The 18,160-nt window shown below is 62.2% G+C and overlaps 1 protein-coding gene across 9 annotated transcripts; it reads left to right on the top strand.

Annotated features, from left to right (window-relative positions):
- Positions 1 to 1,190: 1,190 nt before the first annotated feature.
- Positions 1,191 to 17,872, top strand: ZMIZ2 (zinc finger MIZ-type containing 2). Of its 9 annotated transcripts, none has more exons than XM_081147261.1 (19): positions 1,230 to 1,250; positions 6,994 to 7,128; positions 7,288 to 7,402; positions 7,654 to 7,856; positions 8,057 to 8,249; positions 8,416 to 8,679; positions 8,837 to 8,983; positions 9,432 to 9,509; positions 9,665 to 9,833; positions 10,347 to 10,491; positions 10,562 to 10,772; positions 11,364 to 11,469; positions 11,632 to 11,789; positions 12,337 to 12,404; positions 12,646 to 12,714; positions 12,966 to 13,210; positions 13,642 to 13,811; positions 13,894 to 14,133; positions 14,765 to 17,872. In XM_081147261.1, exons 2-19 carry the CDS (start codon positions 7,079 to 7,081, stop codon positions 14,870 to 14,872), a joined length of 2,739 nt encoding a protein of 912 aa, XP_081003387.1. In that variant the 5' UTR covers positions 1,230 to 1,250; positions 6,994 to 7,078; the 3' UTR covers positions 14,873 to 17,872. The 9 variants fall into 9 exon arrangements, with proteins under 9 accessions (XP_081003391.1, XP_081003387.1, XP_081003384.1 ...); XM_081147258.1 differs by lacking the exons at positions 1,230 to 1,250; positions 7,288 to 7,402 and adding exons at positions 1,425 to 1,536; positions 6,551 to 6,651; XM_081147257.1 differs by lacking the exons at positions 1,230 to 1,250; positions 7,288 to 7,402 and adding exons at positions 1,425 to 1,536; positions 6,551 to 6,651 and having other exon boundaries at positions 6,991 to 7,128.
- Positions 17,873 to 18,160: the final 288 nt, after the last annotated feature.

Raw genomic sequence — 18,160 nt, 5'->3', positions numbered from 1 at the left:
AGGTATGAGGTTTCTCTTGGGGGTAATGAAATGTTCTCAAATTGATTGTGCTGGTGGCTACACAGCTCTGAGTAAACACACCATTGAATTGGACACTTTCTATATGGGTGAATTGTGAGGAATGCGACTTTCTCATCATTGATGTTTCTGTCTCTCCCTCTCCCTTCCTGTCTCTGAAATCAATAAAGATATATTTTTAAAAAAAAATGTTATTAAGAGCAAAAAGAGTGAGCCGCAGGGCTGTGCCCAGCATGGCAGGACCCAGTGTGAGAATCTGCAGGGGCTGCCATCGCTGCAGGCGGAGACAAGGGGCCAGAGCACATTCTGGACACGTGGACATTGACTGGTGTCAGAAAGAGGAGCGGACCCGCCAGGTTCGGGTCCGGGAAAGCGAGGACGGCCCCGTGAGCGGATGAAATGCGGTGTATGCACGATGGAGTATTAGTCAGCCCTCAAAAGGAAGGGAATCTAAACCTGCTACCACATGGATGCACCGTGAGGACGCGAGCGGTCACGCGGGACGAATCCTGAGCGATGCCCCTACAGGGGGTCCCTGGGGTCCTCGGGTCGTCGGGGCAGCGCAGACGGTGGCGCGGGGGGGGGGGGGAGCGAGTGGTGGGGACACTTCAGCGTTGCGGGGACGGGCTCCGTGCACGGACGTGGGGACACCGCAGCCCCGAAGCGGTCCCGGCGGTAAATTTTGTGGTGTGTCCGTGAGCACAGTAAAAAGTTGCGGGAAATCGCGACGGTGCGGTCTCCCCGCCGAGGGCAGGGGCGCAGAGGGGCGGGCGGGAGGAGCACGTGCGAGGGGCCGGCGGCGGCGGCTGGGCCTCGGGGGCCTCGGACGGGGCGGCTCCGGGGAGAGGCGAGCGCGAGCCCGGAGGCCGCTGGGCGCGGGTTTCCTCCTAAACCAGCCCGCGGCCGGGAGGGGCCCGCGGCCGCCCGCCCCGCCGGCCCCGCCTCCTCCGCGCAGGCCCCGCCTCCTCCGCGCAGGCCCCGCCCCTTCCCCGGCCCCGCCGCCCCGACAGACCCCGCCCCTCCGCCTGGCCCCGCCTCCTCCGCGCGCAGGCCCCTTCCCCGCCCCCATCAGGCCCCGCCCCTCCGCCTGGCCCCGCCTCCTCCGCGCAGGCCCCTTCCCCGCCCCCATCAGACCCCGCCCCCTCCCCTGGCCCCGCCCCGCCCCCCTCCCCCCGCCCCGGCGGAGAGCGAGCGGGAAGCGCGGAGGCTCCGCCGACGCCGCGCTGGGAAAGGTGCGGAGGGGCGGGGTCGCGGGTCGTCCCCGGTCCGCCCGCCGCCCGGGCCCGCGCCGCGCCGCCGTCGCGCGGGCTCGGGGCTCCGCTGCTCTGGCCTGGGGGCGGGGCCTACGTCATGCATATGCATGAGCGGCGCCGCGGCTCCATTGTGCCCTGGGAGCGGCGGCGGCGCGATGGCGCGGGCGGCCCCGGTCCCGGGGCGGCGGGCGGCGCGCAGGGCGGGCTGAGCGCATGGAGCGGCGCGGGCCGGGGGCGGCGGCGAGGGGCCGGGCCCCGCGCGGAGGTGAGCGGGCCGCGAGCAGGCGCGGGCGGCGGGCGGCAGGTGCGGCAGGTGCGCGGCCGCGGGGCCCGGGTCGGAGCCGGCCTGCGGCCCTGCGTCGAGGTCCCGGCGGCCGCCCGGTGCGCGCCCGCGACCCTCCCCGGGGCCTTTGTTGCGGGGCCGGAGGCCGGCCCGGCGCCCGCGGGGTGTGCGGGAGGCCGCCCGCTCGCAGCCCCGCTCCGCTGGGGGCTGCGGGCTCCCCTCGGGCCGTGCGCGCCCCCGGCCCGGCGACCCCGGCCTTTCAGCCGCAGCCGGGGGTCCGTGGGTTCACCCCGCTCCAAACGGGACGCATGGCAGCGCAGACGGGAGGGCGCCTGCCCCCGACGACCTGCCCCTGGGCCTTGCTCTGCCCGTCGCGCTCCCCTTTCCACCCCTGACTTCCTCCCCGGCCGACCTGCTGCCCCCACCTGCTTCCCTTCCCTCCCCGGGCCCCCTCCCAGCTGCCCTGCTGCCCCTCTGGCCTCTGCCCACGGTCCTGCCCCCACCTGCTGCCGTGCCCTGTCCTGAGAGTTGCCCAACCTCCGTGTGATGCCTGCAAGGCGGCTGTTGTCTTAGGTTCTACAGGGACACACACAGCGCGCCCGACGCGACACATAAGCCCGGGTGGGTCAGGTGGGGTGAACACAGGCTCCCTCGCCCAACTCCGGCCTTGCAGACCAGGGGGCCTCCCTGGAAGAAGCGAGGGCATCGACCTCAGCCAGTGGGTCCCGGCCCTGGGGACTTGTCACACCCGGGGAATGGTCACAGGCTGGCGTAGGAATCGGGGAAGGTGCCGGGGAGGACGACTCATCGCTGGCTTGATTGCAGAGGCTGCCAGACCTCCCGTGGAGTGTCCACTCGCACCTGTGTCCAGGACAGGAGCCAGGGCTGAGGACACAAATGTGGTCACGTGTCCTTTCCTCTCCTCAGTCCTAGGCTGGCCGCCACATACCCATTTTACACATAAACTGAGGCTCAAAGCAGTAAACCCTGCGGCCCGGTCTTTGAAATACCCCACACTCCAGCCAGTGGTAAACCCCCGTTCCTGGGCATTCTGGATGGACTCTAGTGGTGGTGTGGCCTGGCAGGTAGAGAGGGCAGGACTTCCAGCCACCTGAGCATGTGAGCGCCCGCACCTTGCTGCCCTCCTGCCCCGCTGGCTCTCAGCCTGTTTGACCTCAGAGCCCCTCGGGAGTAGCCTGGAGCCACAGGGGGCAGAGCACCTGCCCCGCGACAGGGAGGGGCTCCCGGCTGGGATCAGGTCGCGCTGCTCTGGGGTGACCAGGCTGGGGAGATGAGTGGGAGGCGGTAGAGGGTTGGCCAACGTTAGCCTCTGCCTTTGGTTCGTACTCAGGAGACTGGGGTGCAGCTACTGTGAGGTTCCGGGGAAGAGGGGTCTGGGTAGTGAGTTGTCTGTAGCTCTTTTTCTGGAGGAAGATGTGATCTGATCCTCAGAAAGCTGTGTGGCCTTCTAGACTGACCTCGTACCAGGGCAGTTCTGCCAAGGGGTCCTGGCTTCCAGCTGGAATTGGTATACAGGCGGGCACCGGCCCTGCACACTCCGGGCTCCTTCCCAGCTCCGCTCTCCAGGCCAGGAGGAGGGAGGAGGGTCTGCACTCAGCACACCTCTCCTCGGAGGAGCCGAGCGGAGCGGCCGGGTACCTGCAGAGGTGTCTGGAGAGGAGAGCACACTTAGCTCAGGAGCTGGGCAGGCAGGAAGTCACCGCCCCCGCGAAGCAAGCTCTGCGGGAACTGGAAAGGCCTGTGGTCTGTCCACAGCAGAGAAGCCTGGGGGGTGGAATTCCCCAGACCCACGTGGTGTGGGAGGCTGCCCTGCGCCCGCCCCGTCCCCCTCCTCGGCCCTCCCAGTTGTCCTGGTGTAGGCAGCTCTGAATGGGACACCTCGTCTGTCCTGCCTTGGGACTCGGCCTCCTCCACCTCTTGCTTCTGGGACAGCAGAGCAGCCCTAGCCAACCCCACCGGCGTAGAGGTGCAGAAGGATTGCCATGGGCCTCTCCTGTGAGAGGGCTGCTGGTGGTTATTTAACTAAGCTTTTATTTTGTGAGATTTCTAGATTCATATGCAGTTGTAAGAAATAACGCAGCCGGTGTATCCTTTACCTGGCTTCCCCCAGCGGGAAACTACGCGGATACACTGGAGATACAGATATTTCCGTCCCTGCCTTCCTGCGGCCCTCCTCCTCACGGTTAACCCCTGGCAACCACTCTGCTGTTCTCCATTTCTGTAATTTCGTCATTTCAGGAAGGTTATATAAAGGGAATCGTACAGTGTGTAACCTTTGGGGACTGGCTTTTTCCACGCAGCAGAATCCCTGAGATTCCTGCAGGCTGGCTCCTGGATCCACTGGCCCTTTTTATGCCTCGGGCTGTGGATGCTCAGCCCTTGGTTAATCTTCACCCCTGGAGGACGTCTGGGTTTCCATTCTTTGGGGATTAGGAGTGAAGCCGCTATAAACATTCACGTACAGATTTTTATGTGAACATCCGTTTATGTTTCTCTGAGATAAACGATCAGGAGTGAGTTGCTGGGTCAGGTGGTAGCTGCAGGCTTAGTTTTATAAGAAAGCACCCGGCTGTTTTCCAGAGGGGGTGCATGTCCCACACTCACCAGCAGTGTGGGAGAGATCCCGTGTCACTGTTTTTACTCCGGTCAGCCTGGTAGGGGTGCGGTGACATCTCAGTGTGGTTTTAATTTGCATTTCCCAATGGCCGGTGATGCTGAGCTCATTTGCCATCTGTACATCCTCGTGGGTGACATGTCTCATGTCTTTTGCCCATTGTTTTTGTTTGTTTTTCAGTTTATTTTTAATATGTTTTTATTATTTCAGAGAGAGGAAGGGAGAGAGAGAGAGAAGCCTCAATGATGAAAGAGTCGCTGATCAGCTGCCTCCCTCACGCCCCCTACTGGGGATCGAGCTAGCAACCCCGGCCTGTGCCCTGACCCAGAATTAAACTATGACCTCCTGGTTCATAGGTCAGCGCTCAAGCCCCGAGCCACACCAACCAGGCTCTTTTGCCCTTTTTCTAATTGGACTTGTTTTTAGTGTGTATTCCACATACCAGTCTTGTTGGATGTGTGGTTTGCAGACATCTCTCAGCCTGTAGCTTGCTCTCCCATCCTCTGAACCGCCTCTTTCACAGAGCAGAAGTTTTCAGTTTTTCCTTTTATGGATCATGCTTTTGGTGTCACATTTAAGAATGCTTTTCCTTAGTGCTCTATCCCAAAGATTTTCTCCTGCGTATTTTCCAAAAGGTTTTTTCGTTTTGTGTTGTGCATTTAAGTCTGTGACCCGTTTCGAGTTGATTTCTGTGTGAGGTTGGGGTTGAGGTCTTTTCCTTGCCTGTGGCTGTCCGGCCGCTCTGATCCCCCTTGTTGAAATGTCCTTCAGGGCAGTTTTTGCACCTTTGTCAGAAACCAGTAGGGCATATTTGGGTGGATCTGTTTCAGGTTCTCTGGTCTCTCATTGCTCTGGGTGTCTTTATACAGTCTGAATTAGTCCCTGATAGTCTAAGTCCTGAAGACCCTGCATGATGCTCCGGGCCCCACCCAGGGGTCTGAGGAGAGTCTCTGGCTGTTGGCAGGTTCCCTCCCCTCACCCCAGTGTCACAGGCCAGAGTCAGGCTGTGGGGACTGGGGAGACAGTCTTCCCTGGCTCCCCATCCTGCCTCTGCCCAGAGTCCAGGTGTCCCTGAGCTTTCTGGACCACTGCCCTGTTGTTTTTCTTGCCTCTGCTTCCTGGGTGGGACCTGGACTGGGGAAAGAAGGAGAGGAGCCTGAAGCCTGGAGCCTGACTCGTAGGACGGGGCAGCGCCAATGTGGCCACCTCCCTCTCCCTCTTTTTTTTTTTTCTTTTTAATATGTCCTTATTGATTTCAGAGAGAGGAAGGGAGAGCGAGAGAGAGAGAAACATCAATGATGAGAAAGGCGTCATTGGACACCCCCAGCTGGGGATTGAGCCTGCAGCCTGGGCATGTGCCTTGACCAGGAATCAAACTGCGATCTCCTGGATCCTAGATCGATGCTCAACTGCTGAGCCACACTCAACCAGGCTCCCTCTCCCTCTTGCCCATGGCTCTGCTGTGACTCCGACCCACTTACCTAAGAGCTTTGTGGTGGGAAGCGCCAATGAGGGCCACATGCTCCAAAGCAGAGCCACCCCACTATAGCCCTTACCAGCTCTGGGATCCTGGCCTGGGACTCAGCCCATGCACCTCCAGGACTCTGTTTGCAGAGGACACGATGGTAACCTGACCTCCCTCTGGCAGCCTGTTGGTCAGCACTCAGGAATGTGAGCCCTGCGGTTAGGTGGATGCTGGGGCCACCTTTTTGCTGCTGGGCCAGAGGGAGGCATCTAGAGTGCTGGGGCGTTTCCGAGGTGGCATGTGTGTGTGAGGCCTTGCAGTCCCTAAAAGGCACTGGGCTTCAGGCCTGACCCTAAACCCAAGAAGGTGCCTCCCAGGAGACCCCCTGAGAACCACAGCCCGTGTGCCTCTGGTTAGGCCAGCAAGAGGTGGGCATGGAAGGAGGCCCTGGGGAGCCAGCAAGGGCCCTAGGCCTGTCGGTGAAGGGCTGGCTCATGGGGGTATTGGGACACTGGCAACCTGGAGGACTGGCCAGCCCTGCAATACTGAATGGGAGGGAGGGAGCCCGCACTGGGAGGGAGCCCTGCATGGGCACACGGGACCCACCGGCATGTGCTAGCCGCTGCTGCCATGTCCACGTTGGTCCCTTTCCATGTCTGTGGGCACCTGCCAACCCTGCACCCATAGTGCTATGTGTGTCACTGTCCTGTTGGGAACTTGGGGTTGTTGTGCCTGCCTGGCCCCTGTACCATCAGTCCCAGTTCTCTTGCCCTCAGGGCATAGGAGGGAGGGCAGGGGTGGGGGGGCTGCCAGTTGTACAGGCCAATGGCCCCACACTGCTGTCCAGGCCAGGCTGGAGGGAGGCTGACCTTGCTGACCCCTGGCCTCTACCTCAGGCCTGGGGGGCTCTGGATATTCCCCGCCTCTTACGACTCTACAGGCCTCCATGTGGGAAATAAATTTGAGGTCAGAAAGCTTGCTTCCAGAGCCATTCCAGGTACTCCAGGTGGCAGGGCTTGGCCAGAAAGGGTTAATGATGGTTCTGGGCTGGGTTTGGGGGGTTGTCAGTGTGGGGTGGGCTGCCCTGACCACCCTGAGTGGCCCTCATATCCCAGTGTCACCTGCCCTGCCCTCCAGTGGGAGCAGAGGAGGCTGGGGCCAGGTGCTGGAGGAGCTGGCTCCACCTTGCTCCCTGACCCCGAGCTCTGCTCCCTGCACCCTGAACCCTCTACCCTGCTCCATGCACCCTGTACCCTGACCCCAAACCCTGCACCTGCTCCCTGCTCCCAAGGTCTCCCAGCTGCATCTCCACTGATGTCTTTCCCTCCTGTCCCAGCAGCCAGAGCAGCTGAGTCCCACATCAGCACCAGTGAGGGCTGCTTTCTGCCACCCACAGACCTGGCCTTTAGGCTGCTCCCAAGCCAATGAACCCCATGAACCCCATGAAACCTGCCCTGCCCTCCGCGCCACACAGGTGAGTGGGGCTCCTGCCACCCTCCCCTCTCAGGCCCCAGGGATGTGGGTGGGGTGGCTGAGTGGACCCCTCTGCTCCCAGCCTTTAGTTCCTCCCAGGTGACATCTTAGCACCTGTGGCCTCCAGACCCAGGCCCCCCTGCTACCCCTGTCCTTGCAGTGATGGTCCCTTTGCTTACGAGGCGGTGCCTTGGCAACAGAGCGCCACACAGCCCACAGGATCGCTGTCCGTGGTCACGACTGTGTGGGGAGTTGGCAACACGGCACAGAGCCAGGTGAGCCCACCTCAGGTCTCAGATGCAGTGGAGCCAGGGCTTCCTGGACTCCAGGTCCTTGGAGACTAGTTATCCCTGCATACGTGGCTGCGATTTCCTCCTGTCTTCACCTGGTCTCCACAGACCCTCCTATGAGCTGCCCCCCACTCCCACCACCTCACCTGCCAGGCCTTTCCTTCCCACACTTTAGAGCCACTGTGTGAAACAAGTTATTCGGATGGTTCCCTTTGGTGATTCTTGCCTCCTTGCAGGTTTTGGGGAACCCCATGGGTCCTGCAGGGAGCCCCCCAGGCAGCTCCATGATGCCTGGCGTGGCCGGTGGCAGCTCGGCCCTGAGCTCCCCGCAGTGCCTGGGACAGCAGGCGTTCGGTGAGGGCGGCGCCAGCAAGGGCCACGTGCAGCAGGGAGTGTATGCCCGTGGAGGCTACCCCGGGGGCCCCAGCTTCACCACTGGGTAAGCAGGACCCCTCGGGGGCAGGCGCCTGGGAACTGTGACAGTGATTGGTGGGACGTGGTATCTCTGCTCTCCCCGCTGACCCCCCAGCTCACTGGAGAGCGTCTGGGAAAGAGCAGGCGCAGGTGCTGTGTGCGCCCCACCCCCCGGGCCACAGGTGGGGAAGCACTTCTGAGCCCAGCCATCTGTGTCTCTTGCAGGTATGCAGGTGGCCCCGGGGGGCCTGGGGGTCTGGGCCTCCCCTCCCATCCCACACGACCCTCCACGGACTTCACTCAAGCAGCGGCGGCTGCTGCCATGGCTGCTGCTGCCGCCACGGCCACGGCCACCGCCACGGCCACTGTGGCCGCCCTCCAGGAGAAGCAGAGCCAGGAGCTCAGCCAGTACGGAGCGGTAAGGGCACAGCCCCTCCCTCGAGGGCCCTGCACGGGACATTGAGGCTCAGGCTCAGGGGCTGGGGGTGTGCATGCAGTGCGGGGCTGGTGAGGATGAGGCCCTGGAGGGGATGGACAGGCAGGAGTGAGGCACTGAGCCTGGGTGGTCCCTCTTCTCTTCCCAGATGGGGGCCGGACAGTCTTTTAACAGCCAGTTCCTGCAGCACGGAGGTCCCCGGGGGCCCAGCGTCCCCAGCAGCATGAACCCTGCCAGCGTGGGAGGGCTGATGGGCCCCTCCGGCATGAGCCCCATGGGCATGAACCCCACCCGGGCAGTTGGCATGGCACCCCTGTATGCAGGGCAGCGCCTGCCCCAGCATGGATACCCTGGGCCTCCCCAGGCCCAGCCGCTGCCCCGACAAGGGGTCAAGAGAGCCTACTCCAGCGAGGTGAGCGTCTGGGCCCTCACACCGGTGCCATCCTGAGCCGTGGTGAGGTCGGACGTCTGTGTGTGAGAGAACTGGCCATGGCTACTGCTGTCCCTCCCCGGGAACTGGCCCCCCTCACCCGTTCTTCCCCTGGGCCTTCACCGCTCTCCTCTTTCAGGTGTATCCAGGGCAGCAGTACCTGCCAGGAGGCCAGTACTCACCCAGCACCACCCAGTACACACCCGGGCAGCCCCCTGCCCCCTCGTCCTACCCTGGTCACAGGCTACCCCTGTCCACCTCTGGCCCCCCGGGACTGCACTACAAGGTAGGCCAGCGCCTCCTGGGCCTGCGGCCGCCCCTGCCCGACACTGTGGGACACAGACAGGTTTTGAGCAGCCTGGGCTGCCAAGCGGGGCCCAAGTATGCTCAGTGACCAAGCAGCTGGGAGCTTCTCAGGGGTCCTGAGCAGTGTAGGGCAGGTCTGGGAGGGCGTCCAGCTCTGCAAGGACCGTCAGCACAGCCCTCTTTGACATCCACAGAAACCCTCTTGATGGGGGGGTCACCTGTGTCTGTGGTAGCAATTTTTAAGATTATGAAATCAGTATGTGCTCCCTGTAGGTTATTTGGGAAACACGAAAGCGCATGAAAAAGAAAATAAAAGGGCAGGGCCTGTGTGTGTGGTGGGCTCCCTGCCCCCAGCCCTCTCCTGGGTCCCGTGTAGGCCACTGTGGGCCAGGCTGGAGCCCCAGACACACATGGTCTTCTCTCCTCAGCCCACAGAACAGTTCAACGGGCAAGGTGCCGGCTTCACCGGGGGCAGCATCAGCTACAGCCAGCCCGGCCTGAGCGGGGTACGACTGGCCTACAGACGGGCGGGAGGATTCCAGGGTGGGTGCGTGGAGAGAGGGCACCCAGGCACCCCTGGGCTGCCCTGACCGTTCCCAGTGGGTGCTCAGAGACACTGCAGCCCCACCATTCTGCCTTGACTGTTTGTTCGACCCCACAGCCCACCCGTTCCGTCCCTGGCTACCCCAGCTCCCCACTGCCAGGGAGCCCCACGCCACCCATGACCCCCGGCAGCAGCGTCCCCTACATGTCCACCAGCCAGGATGTAAAGTCTCCCTTCCTGCCTGACCTCAAGCCCAGTGTGAGCTCCTTGCACCCATCACCCCCTGGTGAGTGTTGTTGGTTCTGAGACGGGTGGGTGGGTGGAGCCACGGGACTTGGTCCTATGGGAACGTGGGGCAGGGCCTCCACAGATCTGCTGTAGGTGTGAGTCTTGGATAGAAGAGGCCTGAAGCCCACTCCTGGCTCAGAGCCTCTGTGGTTGGGGTCCTAAAACCTAGCTGGAGCACTGGGGGGATTGACACCCCCTCACCCTCATCCCACTGAAAGCACCAGGAGCACCTTCCTTCTGGGTAGGGCACGTTCTCAAGTCATAATTTAGGGGATGCTGAGCCAGGTGACGGAGGCAGGATGGAACCATGGGACAGTTACCGTCAGGTGACAGTGCAGCTCAGGGTTCCAAGAGAGATGCCATCCAGACCCCAGTCCAGTGGAGGGGAAGGAGGGGCTCCAGTCCCCTCGTCACCGTCCCTGCTGCCCTGGGGGTGGAGGCGGGCTGCCTGGTGGCCCTCTGCGAGCTGCTCTGGCGCAAGAGGCCTGCTGACACCACGGCCTGCTCCCAGGCAGCAGCCCCTGTGACGAGTTGCGGCTGACCTTCCCAGTGCGGGACGGGGTGGTCCTGGAGCCCTTCCGCCTACAGCACAACCTGGCCGTGAGCAACCACGCCTTCCAGCTTCGCGACTCGGTCTACAAGACCCTGATGCTGAGGTGAGCGGGGCCCATGCCCCCATGGCCCCTTGCACCTCTGCCTGGCTCAGTGTCGGTCCTCCCTGCGCAGGCCTGACCTGGAGCTGCAGTTCAAGTGCTACCACCATGAGGACCGGCAGATGAACACCAACTGGCCAGCCTCAGTGCAGGTCAGCGTCAATGCCACCCCTCTCAACATCGAGCGCGGCGACAACAAGACCTCCCACAAGCCCCTGTACCTGAAGCACGTGTGCCAGCCGGGCCGCAACACCATCCAGATCACCGTCACGGCCTGCTGCTGCGTGAGTGCCCTGGGCAGCGGCTTGCCCTGAGGAAGACCATGGGCCTTGTCCTGCCAGTGGATTCCTGTCTCGTTTGTTCTCTGGCCCTTTAAGAAGAGGACCCAGTTAAACCTGCCCTCGCGGCTTCCAGTTAGGTCCCATCACAAAGGACGCCCGCATCACCGTGTAGGAGAAACTGAGCTGAGCCTGCATGTCTGCAGGAGGAAGCCCGCCGGGCCCTGAGTCCTTGTTAGGGGGTCACCTGATTCCAGCCAGCACCCAGACACTGGTACTGGGACCCAGGCAGCTGCACTCAGATGGGCAGCCTGAGGCATAGACACAGGGTGGGGGGTAGGGTGAGGGGGGTGGTGCTGCAGGCAGGCCAGCTCTCGGGCCCGCCCCCCGAGTGACTCCTGTGAGGAGGAGGAGATGGAGCATGGAGCTTAGAGTGGCGCCCCGGTGGCCAGGGTCAGCCACATACCACCTGTGCTCCTGGGAGAGCCATCGCACCAGCCTGGGCACCACACTGGGAGGGCACAAGGCTGCCAAGGAACCCCTGGCTGGCTCATGCCCCTCTGATACGCAGCCCCCTGACCCACACCTGTCTTGCAGTCCCACCTGTTCGTGCTGCAGCTGGTGCACCGGCCGGCTGTCCGCTCGGTGCTGCAGGGCCTCCTCAAGAAGCGGCTGCTGCCCGCCGAGCACTGCATCACCAAGAGTGAGTGAGCTGCCCACCCCTGCCCCATAGCAGGGCCGTCAGATGAGGCTGTCTCCCCTGGGTGGGGCTCCGAGCAGGGGCAGCAGTCAGCTCCAGATGGCTCCTTGGAGTTGTCACGTCCTGGTCACAGCCCTTCCTCAGCCCTTTCCCTGTCGCCACCAGTAAAGCGGAACTTCAGCAGTGGCACCGTCCCCGGCACCCCTGGGCCCAACGGAGAGGACGGGGTGGAGCAGACAGCCATCAAGGTGTCCCTCAAGTGCCCCATCACCTTCCGCAGGATCCAGCTCCCTGCCCGAGGCCATGACTGTCGCCATATACAGGTGGGTGGTTACTGCAGGCTTTTCCGGAACATCCACCATCTAACTGCCTTTAGCAGATGAGACTCAGCGCTGGGCCAGCAGGTGACAGGACAGCCCAGCCTGTAGGCAGGTAGCCTGGTTTTCCCTGTTCTAGGCGTAGTAACCTTACTGCGTTCAGGGGCTCTGGTGCTGACAGCATCAGGATGCAGGTGCAGTCCCCTCCTGGACCCCAGGAGTGCCACATAGGCTCTCTCTGCAGAAACTCTGTGGACGTGTGCACCTGCCGCTGACGCCGCCTTTGTGGCGACATAAGTGCACACATGGCCCTGTGCCCTGCTTGCTCTTCAGACACCACGTCTGGAGCACAGCTGCCAGACTCTGGCTTTGCCCCGTGGTGTCTGTCCCAGCGAGGATTGTGTAGCTGTCCCTAGTCTGGACCCACTAGAAGGATGGCACAGTGAAAACCTGTCACATGGGCTTCTCAAACATGCCAGGAAATAAGCCCTGCATTCCCGAACGTGCGTGGCTGGGCACTGCCTGGTGTGAGAAACAGTCTCCCTCTCCACAGTGCTTTGACCTGGAGTCCTACCTGCAGCTCAACTGTGAGCGGGGGACCTGGAGGTGCCCGGTGTGCAAGTAAGTGACTCAGAGTCTTCACTTGAGGGCTGGGGGCAAGGGCACCTCTTCAGAGGCTGTCCAGAAATACCCAAGCCACATGTGGGGGGTCATAGCACAGACTCCACAGATGCGGCTGGAAGCTCAGGGTGGAGACCTCATGCAGGGTCACCTCACACTGGGCGGCCTCAAGCAGAGGATGGAGCTGAGAGTGGCAGTCCTATGCCCAGGGCTCTGAACCGAGTCCGTTTGTTTTCTGCAGCAAGACAGCCCTGCTGGAGGGCCTGGAGGTGGACCAGTACATGCTAGGCATTCTCATCTACATTCAGAAGTGAGTCTTCCTGCAGCCTCCCGGCCTCCGTGGCCAGCAGAGGGCAACCCTTGGGGACGGGCAGGGCGGCACCCTTGCTGATCTGCCACGGAGCACACTCGGTTCCAGGCCACACGGAATCTGCTTCCGACCCGGCCAGCATCCCACAGGGCACATGGACTGTGCATTTGAGTGGAAGGTCTGCCTACAAACTGCCCCAGGGCCAGGAGAGGCAGCAGGATAGGTAGTGACCAGACTGTGTCCCCACCCAGCTCTGACTATGAGGAGATCACCATCGACCCCACGTGCAGCTGGAAGCCGGTGCCTGTGAAGCCCGATGTGCACGTCAAGGAGGAGCCTGACGGGCCGGTTCTGAAACGCTGCCGCACCGTGAGCCCCGCACACGCACTCCTGCCCAGCGTGATGGAGATGATAGCTGCCCTAGGCCCGGGGGCTGCCCCCTTCAACCCCCTGCAGCCCCCCTCAGCCCCGGCCTCCAGTGACTACTCCGGCCAGAGTGAGTACAGCGCCTGGCCTGCAAACAGATGACCCTGGGCTAATGACCATCCAGGGTGTTGCTCCATGGGCCACATCTGGGTGGCACTGGTTGAGGACATGGCGGTGTAGGTACAGCCTCTGCTGAGCCATTGGGGGTGGGCAGCAGGGCCTCCAGCTGAAGCTGCACCCCAGCCTCCCAGCGGTTTCAAACAAGGGGCTGTCTGCCTGCACACATCCATGGACTGGCCCCATCTGACCCTGGGTCTTGTGGCAGGTACCATTCCTGTCCCCTCCTGGCCTGTGAGTTCTGTTGTGTGGCAGTTCCCCAGCGCAAAGAGAACAAAGGCCTTTTCTGAATTGCGACTTCCCTAAAATCCATGTTACCTGGGGGCAAGCGCTGCAGGCTCGCACTCCTGAGGCCCCAGCTAGGACCAGGCTCTCCTCTCTCAGGTTCCAGCTTCCTGGGACCCGGGACCTTCCCAGATTCCTTCCCGTCCACCACACCCAGCACACCAACGCTTCCTGAGTTCACCACGGGGCCGCCCCCCATCTCCTACCAGTCTGACATTCCCAGCAGCCTCCTGACACCAGAGAAGTCTACGCCCAGCCTCCCAGGCCAGGTCAGTGCCAGGCTGAGGGACCCAGGGGCTGTCTCTCAAGGGAACCCTGGCTGTTTTACCAGATCCTTCTCTCCTTCCTCAGATGGCACCTGCAGGTCACCTGGACCCAGCTCACAACCCTGGGCCACCTGGACTGCACACCTCCAACCTTGGAGGCCCCCCAGGCCCCCAGCTGCACCACTCTAACCCTCCCCCTGCGACCCGGCAGCCCCTGGGCCCAGTGAGCTCAGGCCCCGTTGGGGAGCTGGCCTTCCACGCTGCCACAGGTGTAATGGGGCCCCCCATGTCTGGGGCAGGGGAGGCCCCAGAACCAGCCCTGGATGTGAGTACCCTGCCCTGTACTGGGGAGCGCGTGGGAGCCTGGCTGGGAGCTGGTTTTCTGTTGTCCCTGGGTGCACACACTGATTTCCAAGCAAGGGCAAAGCTCTGCGCCCTGGGCACCATGGCAGTGTGGTCAGAGTCCCCAAGAAAACCGGGCTCACAACCAGCACCAGCCTGAGTGTCTGGTTGGAACAGTCAGCTCACAGGTGGTGTGTGTGCCAGAATCAATGCGTGAAGACTGTCCCGGAACCGCAATAAAATCATTAAAGCACAACATGAGAAAACTAGAGCAGCTCAAAGCAGAAAGCCCCAGGGACTAGGGTCCTGCCTCCTGCCTGGCGCTGTTGGCACTGGGGCCCCTCTGAGCCCCGCGTGCAGCCGTCGGGGGCGGGTGCTGTGTCCCCGCTGGCCTTGGGCGGCGGGTCGGTGGTGCCCGGTCACTGCGCTGCCCGGCGCACGGACGGGCTGCGGCCCCACCTGTGTCGGGGAGGGGCCGCCCCGTCCCGCCCGCATCCCGCCCTCCCCACCTGGCCGGGGGCGGGGGCGGGGGCGGGGGCGGGAGGGCAGCCCGCGGGCGGGGCGGGGCGGGGCGGGGCGGGGCGGCTCTGAGGCCGGTGCGCTTCCCTCCTCAGCTGCTCCCAGAGCTGACCAGCGCCGACGAGCTGCTGTCCTACCTGGGCCCCCCCGACCTCCCCGCCGGCAGCAACGACGACCTGCTCTCGCTCTTCGAGAACAACTAGCCGCTGTCGCGCCTGCAGCGGGGCGCCCCGTGGGGTCCGGCCCCCCAGGCACACCCGAGGCCACCGGCGGCCCTGCTCGCCCGCCCGCGGCGGCTGCGGGAGGCTTCGGGCCCGCCCCGCCCGCCCCGCGCCCCGCCCGCGGCCTGCCCCTCGCGGCGGGGTCACGCGGGGCCGGCCTGCCCCCAGCACCCGGACCCTGTGCACTCGGTTCGCAGGTTCCGCGCCGACCGCGGGCGGGGCCCGAGGCCCGTGGAGCGGGGCTGTGCGCTGTGGGCGTGGGCCCCGGTCCCGGCCCCACCCGCGACAGACCAGGCCGCAGGCGCCTGCAGCGGGCGCGGCTCCTCGGGGCCCCCCACGCCCCTTACCGTGACCGTGCAGCCCGCCGCGTTTTTAAAGCCACCTCTCGTGTCCGTGTCCCCCGCAGCGCCGGGTGGGCGTCCCCCCGCCCGCCCGTCTCATTAAAGGACTCCCACGGTGGCCCCGGTGGCGGGTCCTCCTTCGCGCCGCCCGCCCCGCCCCCCCGCGGGTATCTCCTGTCCCTGGAATTTTCCAAGTTGGCTGCGGCTTGAAAGCGGTCCTGCTGTTTGGTGGCGTCTGTCGCCAGCCCGGGAGACACCTTTGCCACCTTGTCCCCTGGCGTGGGCGTGCTGGGCAGGAAGCCCGGCCTGGGGTGGGGCGCTCTGGCCGCCTGGTGCCCTCCCCCCAGCTCCAGACCTTCCTGCCCAGCGGGGGATCCGGCCTCGCGAGCCGGCAGAGGGAGGAGGTGCCCTTGCCTGTTGACATTTTGGGGTCCCAGACGTGGGCCGGCTTGTCCCGCTGCTGTCTGTTTCCAGCTTGCCTGGCTGTGGGGGTGAGCACGCACCCCCAGCGCCACGGGACACCTGAGGTCCAGGCCAGGGGCCAGAAGCCCAGCCCTGGGATGAGCAAGGCTGCCAGGCAGGAAAAAACCCAGCACAGTGCTTTCTCATCAGCAGCCCCCCACGCCTGGGCCTTTTTGGGGCAGTTGGGCAAAACAGGGGCCAGCCCACAGATGCCTGGTCTCCCAGCATCAGTGCACTCCAGCCTGCTGCACTGGGGGATACGGAGAGGTCAGGAGGTGAACACAAGGCTGCAAGCTACTCAAAGTCCTCAGGCAGGATGCACAAAGGACTGGACAGTGTGACTGGTGTGGCATCTGACAGTGGAACAGGGACCACAGCCCTGGCATCATGGTGGACGCCTCCTCTCATGCAGAGCAGGACAGAAGGGCAGGGTGTGGGGCTCTGCAGTGGATGCCATTTCAGAGATCAACACCAGCTGTGTTTCATGGGGTTCCTACATCTGCATCCTCAGGGATGGGGCAGGGTGTCGGGAAAAGCGAAGATGGTGACAGTCTGACCCCTAGGCAAGTGGTGCTTCATAGGTTTTCACCTTCCTGTGCGTCATGTATATTCTTATGCATGTACCAAATATTACACAAGTAAACAAAAACCAGCTAGACTTGGAACACCACCCAGCAGCAGAATGCACATTCTCCACAACAGACCACGTGTTAGGCCGCAGAACAAGTCCTGGTACGTTAGAAAGATCGAAATCACTCAAAGTACTTCATCTAACCACAGGGGGATGGAGCTAAATATCAAATAATGGGAGGGAAACAAAAATTCACAAATATGTGGGAATTAGACAACTCAACATCCAAAGTGTCAAAGAAGAAATCACAGACAGGATACTTTCAGACAGATGGACACAAAACAAAACAGATGTGTGAGCACTGCTAGAGGGAAATCTTTAGCTGTAAATGTCCACATTTTAAAAAAGAGGTCTCAATAATCTAACTTAAGGGACTGGAAAAAACTAAATGCAGAGCTAGCAGAGGGAGGAAGTAACGAGGGGCTCAGAGGTGAACTAGAGACCAGAGAAACTCGTCAGCGTGAGCAGCACGAGTGCTTCTTTGAGAAGGAGAGAGCAAAGAGCAAACCTTTAGACGGAGAAAGCACATGACAAAAGTCAGAAGTGGAAGTGGGGCATGAGTACCAGCCTTACAGAAGTTAGGATAATACTGGGAACAATACATCAGGTAACCTAGCTGAGCAAATTCCTAGAAACAGGCCAAAACCCAAAGCGACCCAGGAACAAACAGCAACTGAACACTCCAGTGAGCGAAGAGATTGAGTCAGTGGCCAACGCCCCACCCCCTGAAAAGCCCAGGACCAGACAGCTCAGGGGTGAATTCTACCAAACATTTAAAAAATGACATCAATGTTTCTTGCACTTCCAAATGGGTGAGGCGGGGGGGAGGGCGCGCGTCCTGACTCCCAGACAGCCCCTGGCCCCGCTCCTGGCCCCATACCTGCCCCTTTGCTCTCCACTACAGCTCCCTTGGGTGGCCCCTGAGTCAGCCCATCCTGCCTGCCTGCCACGGGGACAGGTCAAGATGGGTCTGTGACTCAGGTGAGTTTAATTAGAGAAGTCCAAGGAAGCCATAAATCAGAGGTCCCTGGGGGCCTTGTCGAGGACAGAAGTCTGACTGCACAGTGGAGGGAGGGAGGGAGCCGGCGGGATGAGCCGTGTAGACTGTTCTGGAAAAGAGTGAAGCGTGGTAACGGGGCTTCAGGAGCTGGGGATGAAGAGGACCCAGGATCTGGGGGCAGAGGAGCTGTGGGAAAAGGAGATGCTGAGGTGAGGGGAGGAATAACACAGGCCGGCCATCCGCAAGGGGCTTGGTGAGCAGGGGACAGGAGAGGGTGGATGAGGGAAGGGAGCGAGGGTGTAGGCGGGTGTCAGCAGATGTAAACGGGGGACGGGCTGAAGTGACACTGATTCACCCCCTGGACGCTCTCCACTGACTGTCAAGAGGAGGGGTGCCTGCTGAGCTGGCCAGTCACAGGGTCCGGGCCCTGTAAGAACCCTGGGCGCCCAGCGGGGAGGGCTCAGCGGTTGAGTGTCGACCTAGGATCCAGGCGATCGGGGTTCGATTCCTGGTCAGGGCACATGCCTGGGTTGTGGGCTCGATCAATGACTCATCATTGATGTTTCTATCTCTCTCTCTCCCTCTCCCTTCCTCTCTCTGAAATCAATAAAAAAGATATATTAAAAAAAAAAAAAAAGAATTAACCCTGGGGGGACACACCAAACCAGGGCCAGGTTCTGGTTGGCTCTCTCATCACCCACCCATGGGGTTGTTAACCTCATTTATGCATCCATTCAACTCACTTTTAGAATATGGATATTGCAGATGCTGTGACCCTGGGAAAGCTAAGGCAACCAATCTCCCACCGGGATGACGGGTGAGCTTTGCTGGTGGAG

Source organism: Miniopterus schreibersii, assembly GCF_964146895.1.
Source record: "Miniopterus schreibersii genome assembly, chromosome: 9".
Taxonomy (NCBI): domain Eukaryota; kingdom Metazoa; phylum Chordata; class Mammalia; order Chiroptera; family Miniopteridae; genus Miniopterus; species Miniopterus schreibersii.
Note: the sequence above shows the minus strand (reverse complement) of the source record. Positions and strands in the feature narration are given on the sequence as shown.

Coding starts and splice junctions, on each gene's coding strand:
- ZMIZ2 (XM_081147257.1), top strand. CDS start 1,485: ATGGAGCGGCGCGGGCCGGGGGCGGCGGCGAGGGGCCGGGCCCCGCGC. Junction 10,492..10,561: donor TACAAGACCCTGATGCTGAG/GTGAGCGGGGCC, acceptor CTCCCTGCGCAG/GCCTGACCTGGAGCTGCAGT. Junction 14,134..14,764: donor CCCCAGAACCAGCCCTGGAT/GTGAGTACCCTG, acceptor TTCCCTCCTCAG/CTGCTCCCAGAGCTGACCAG.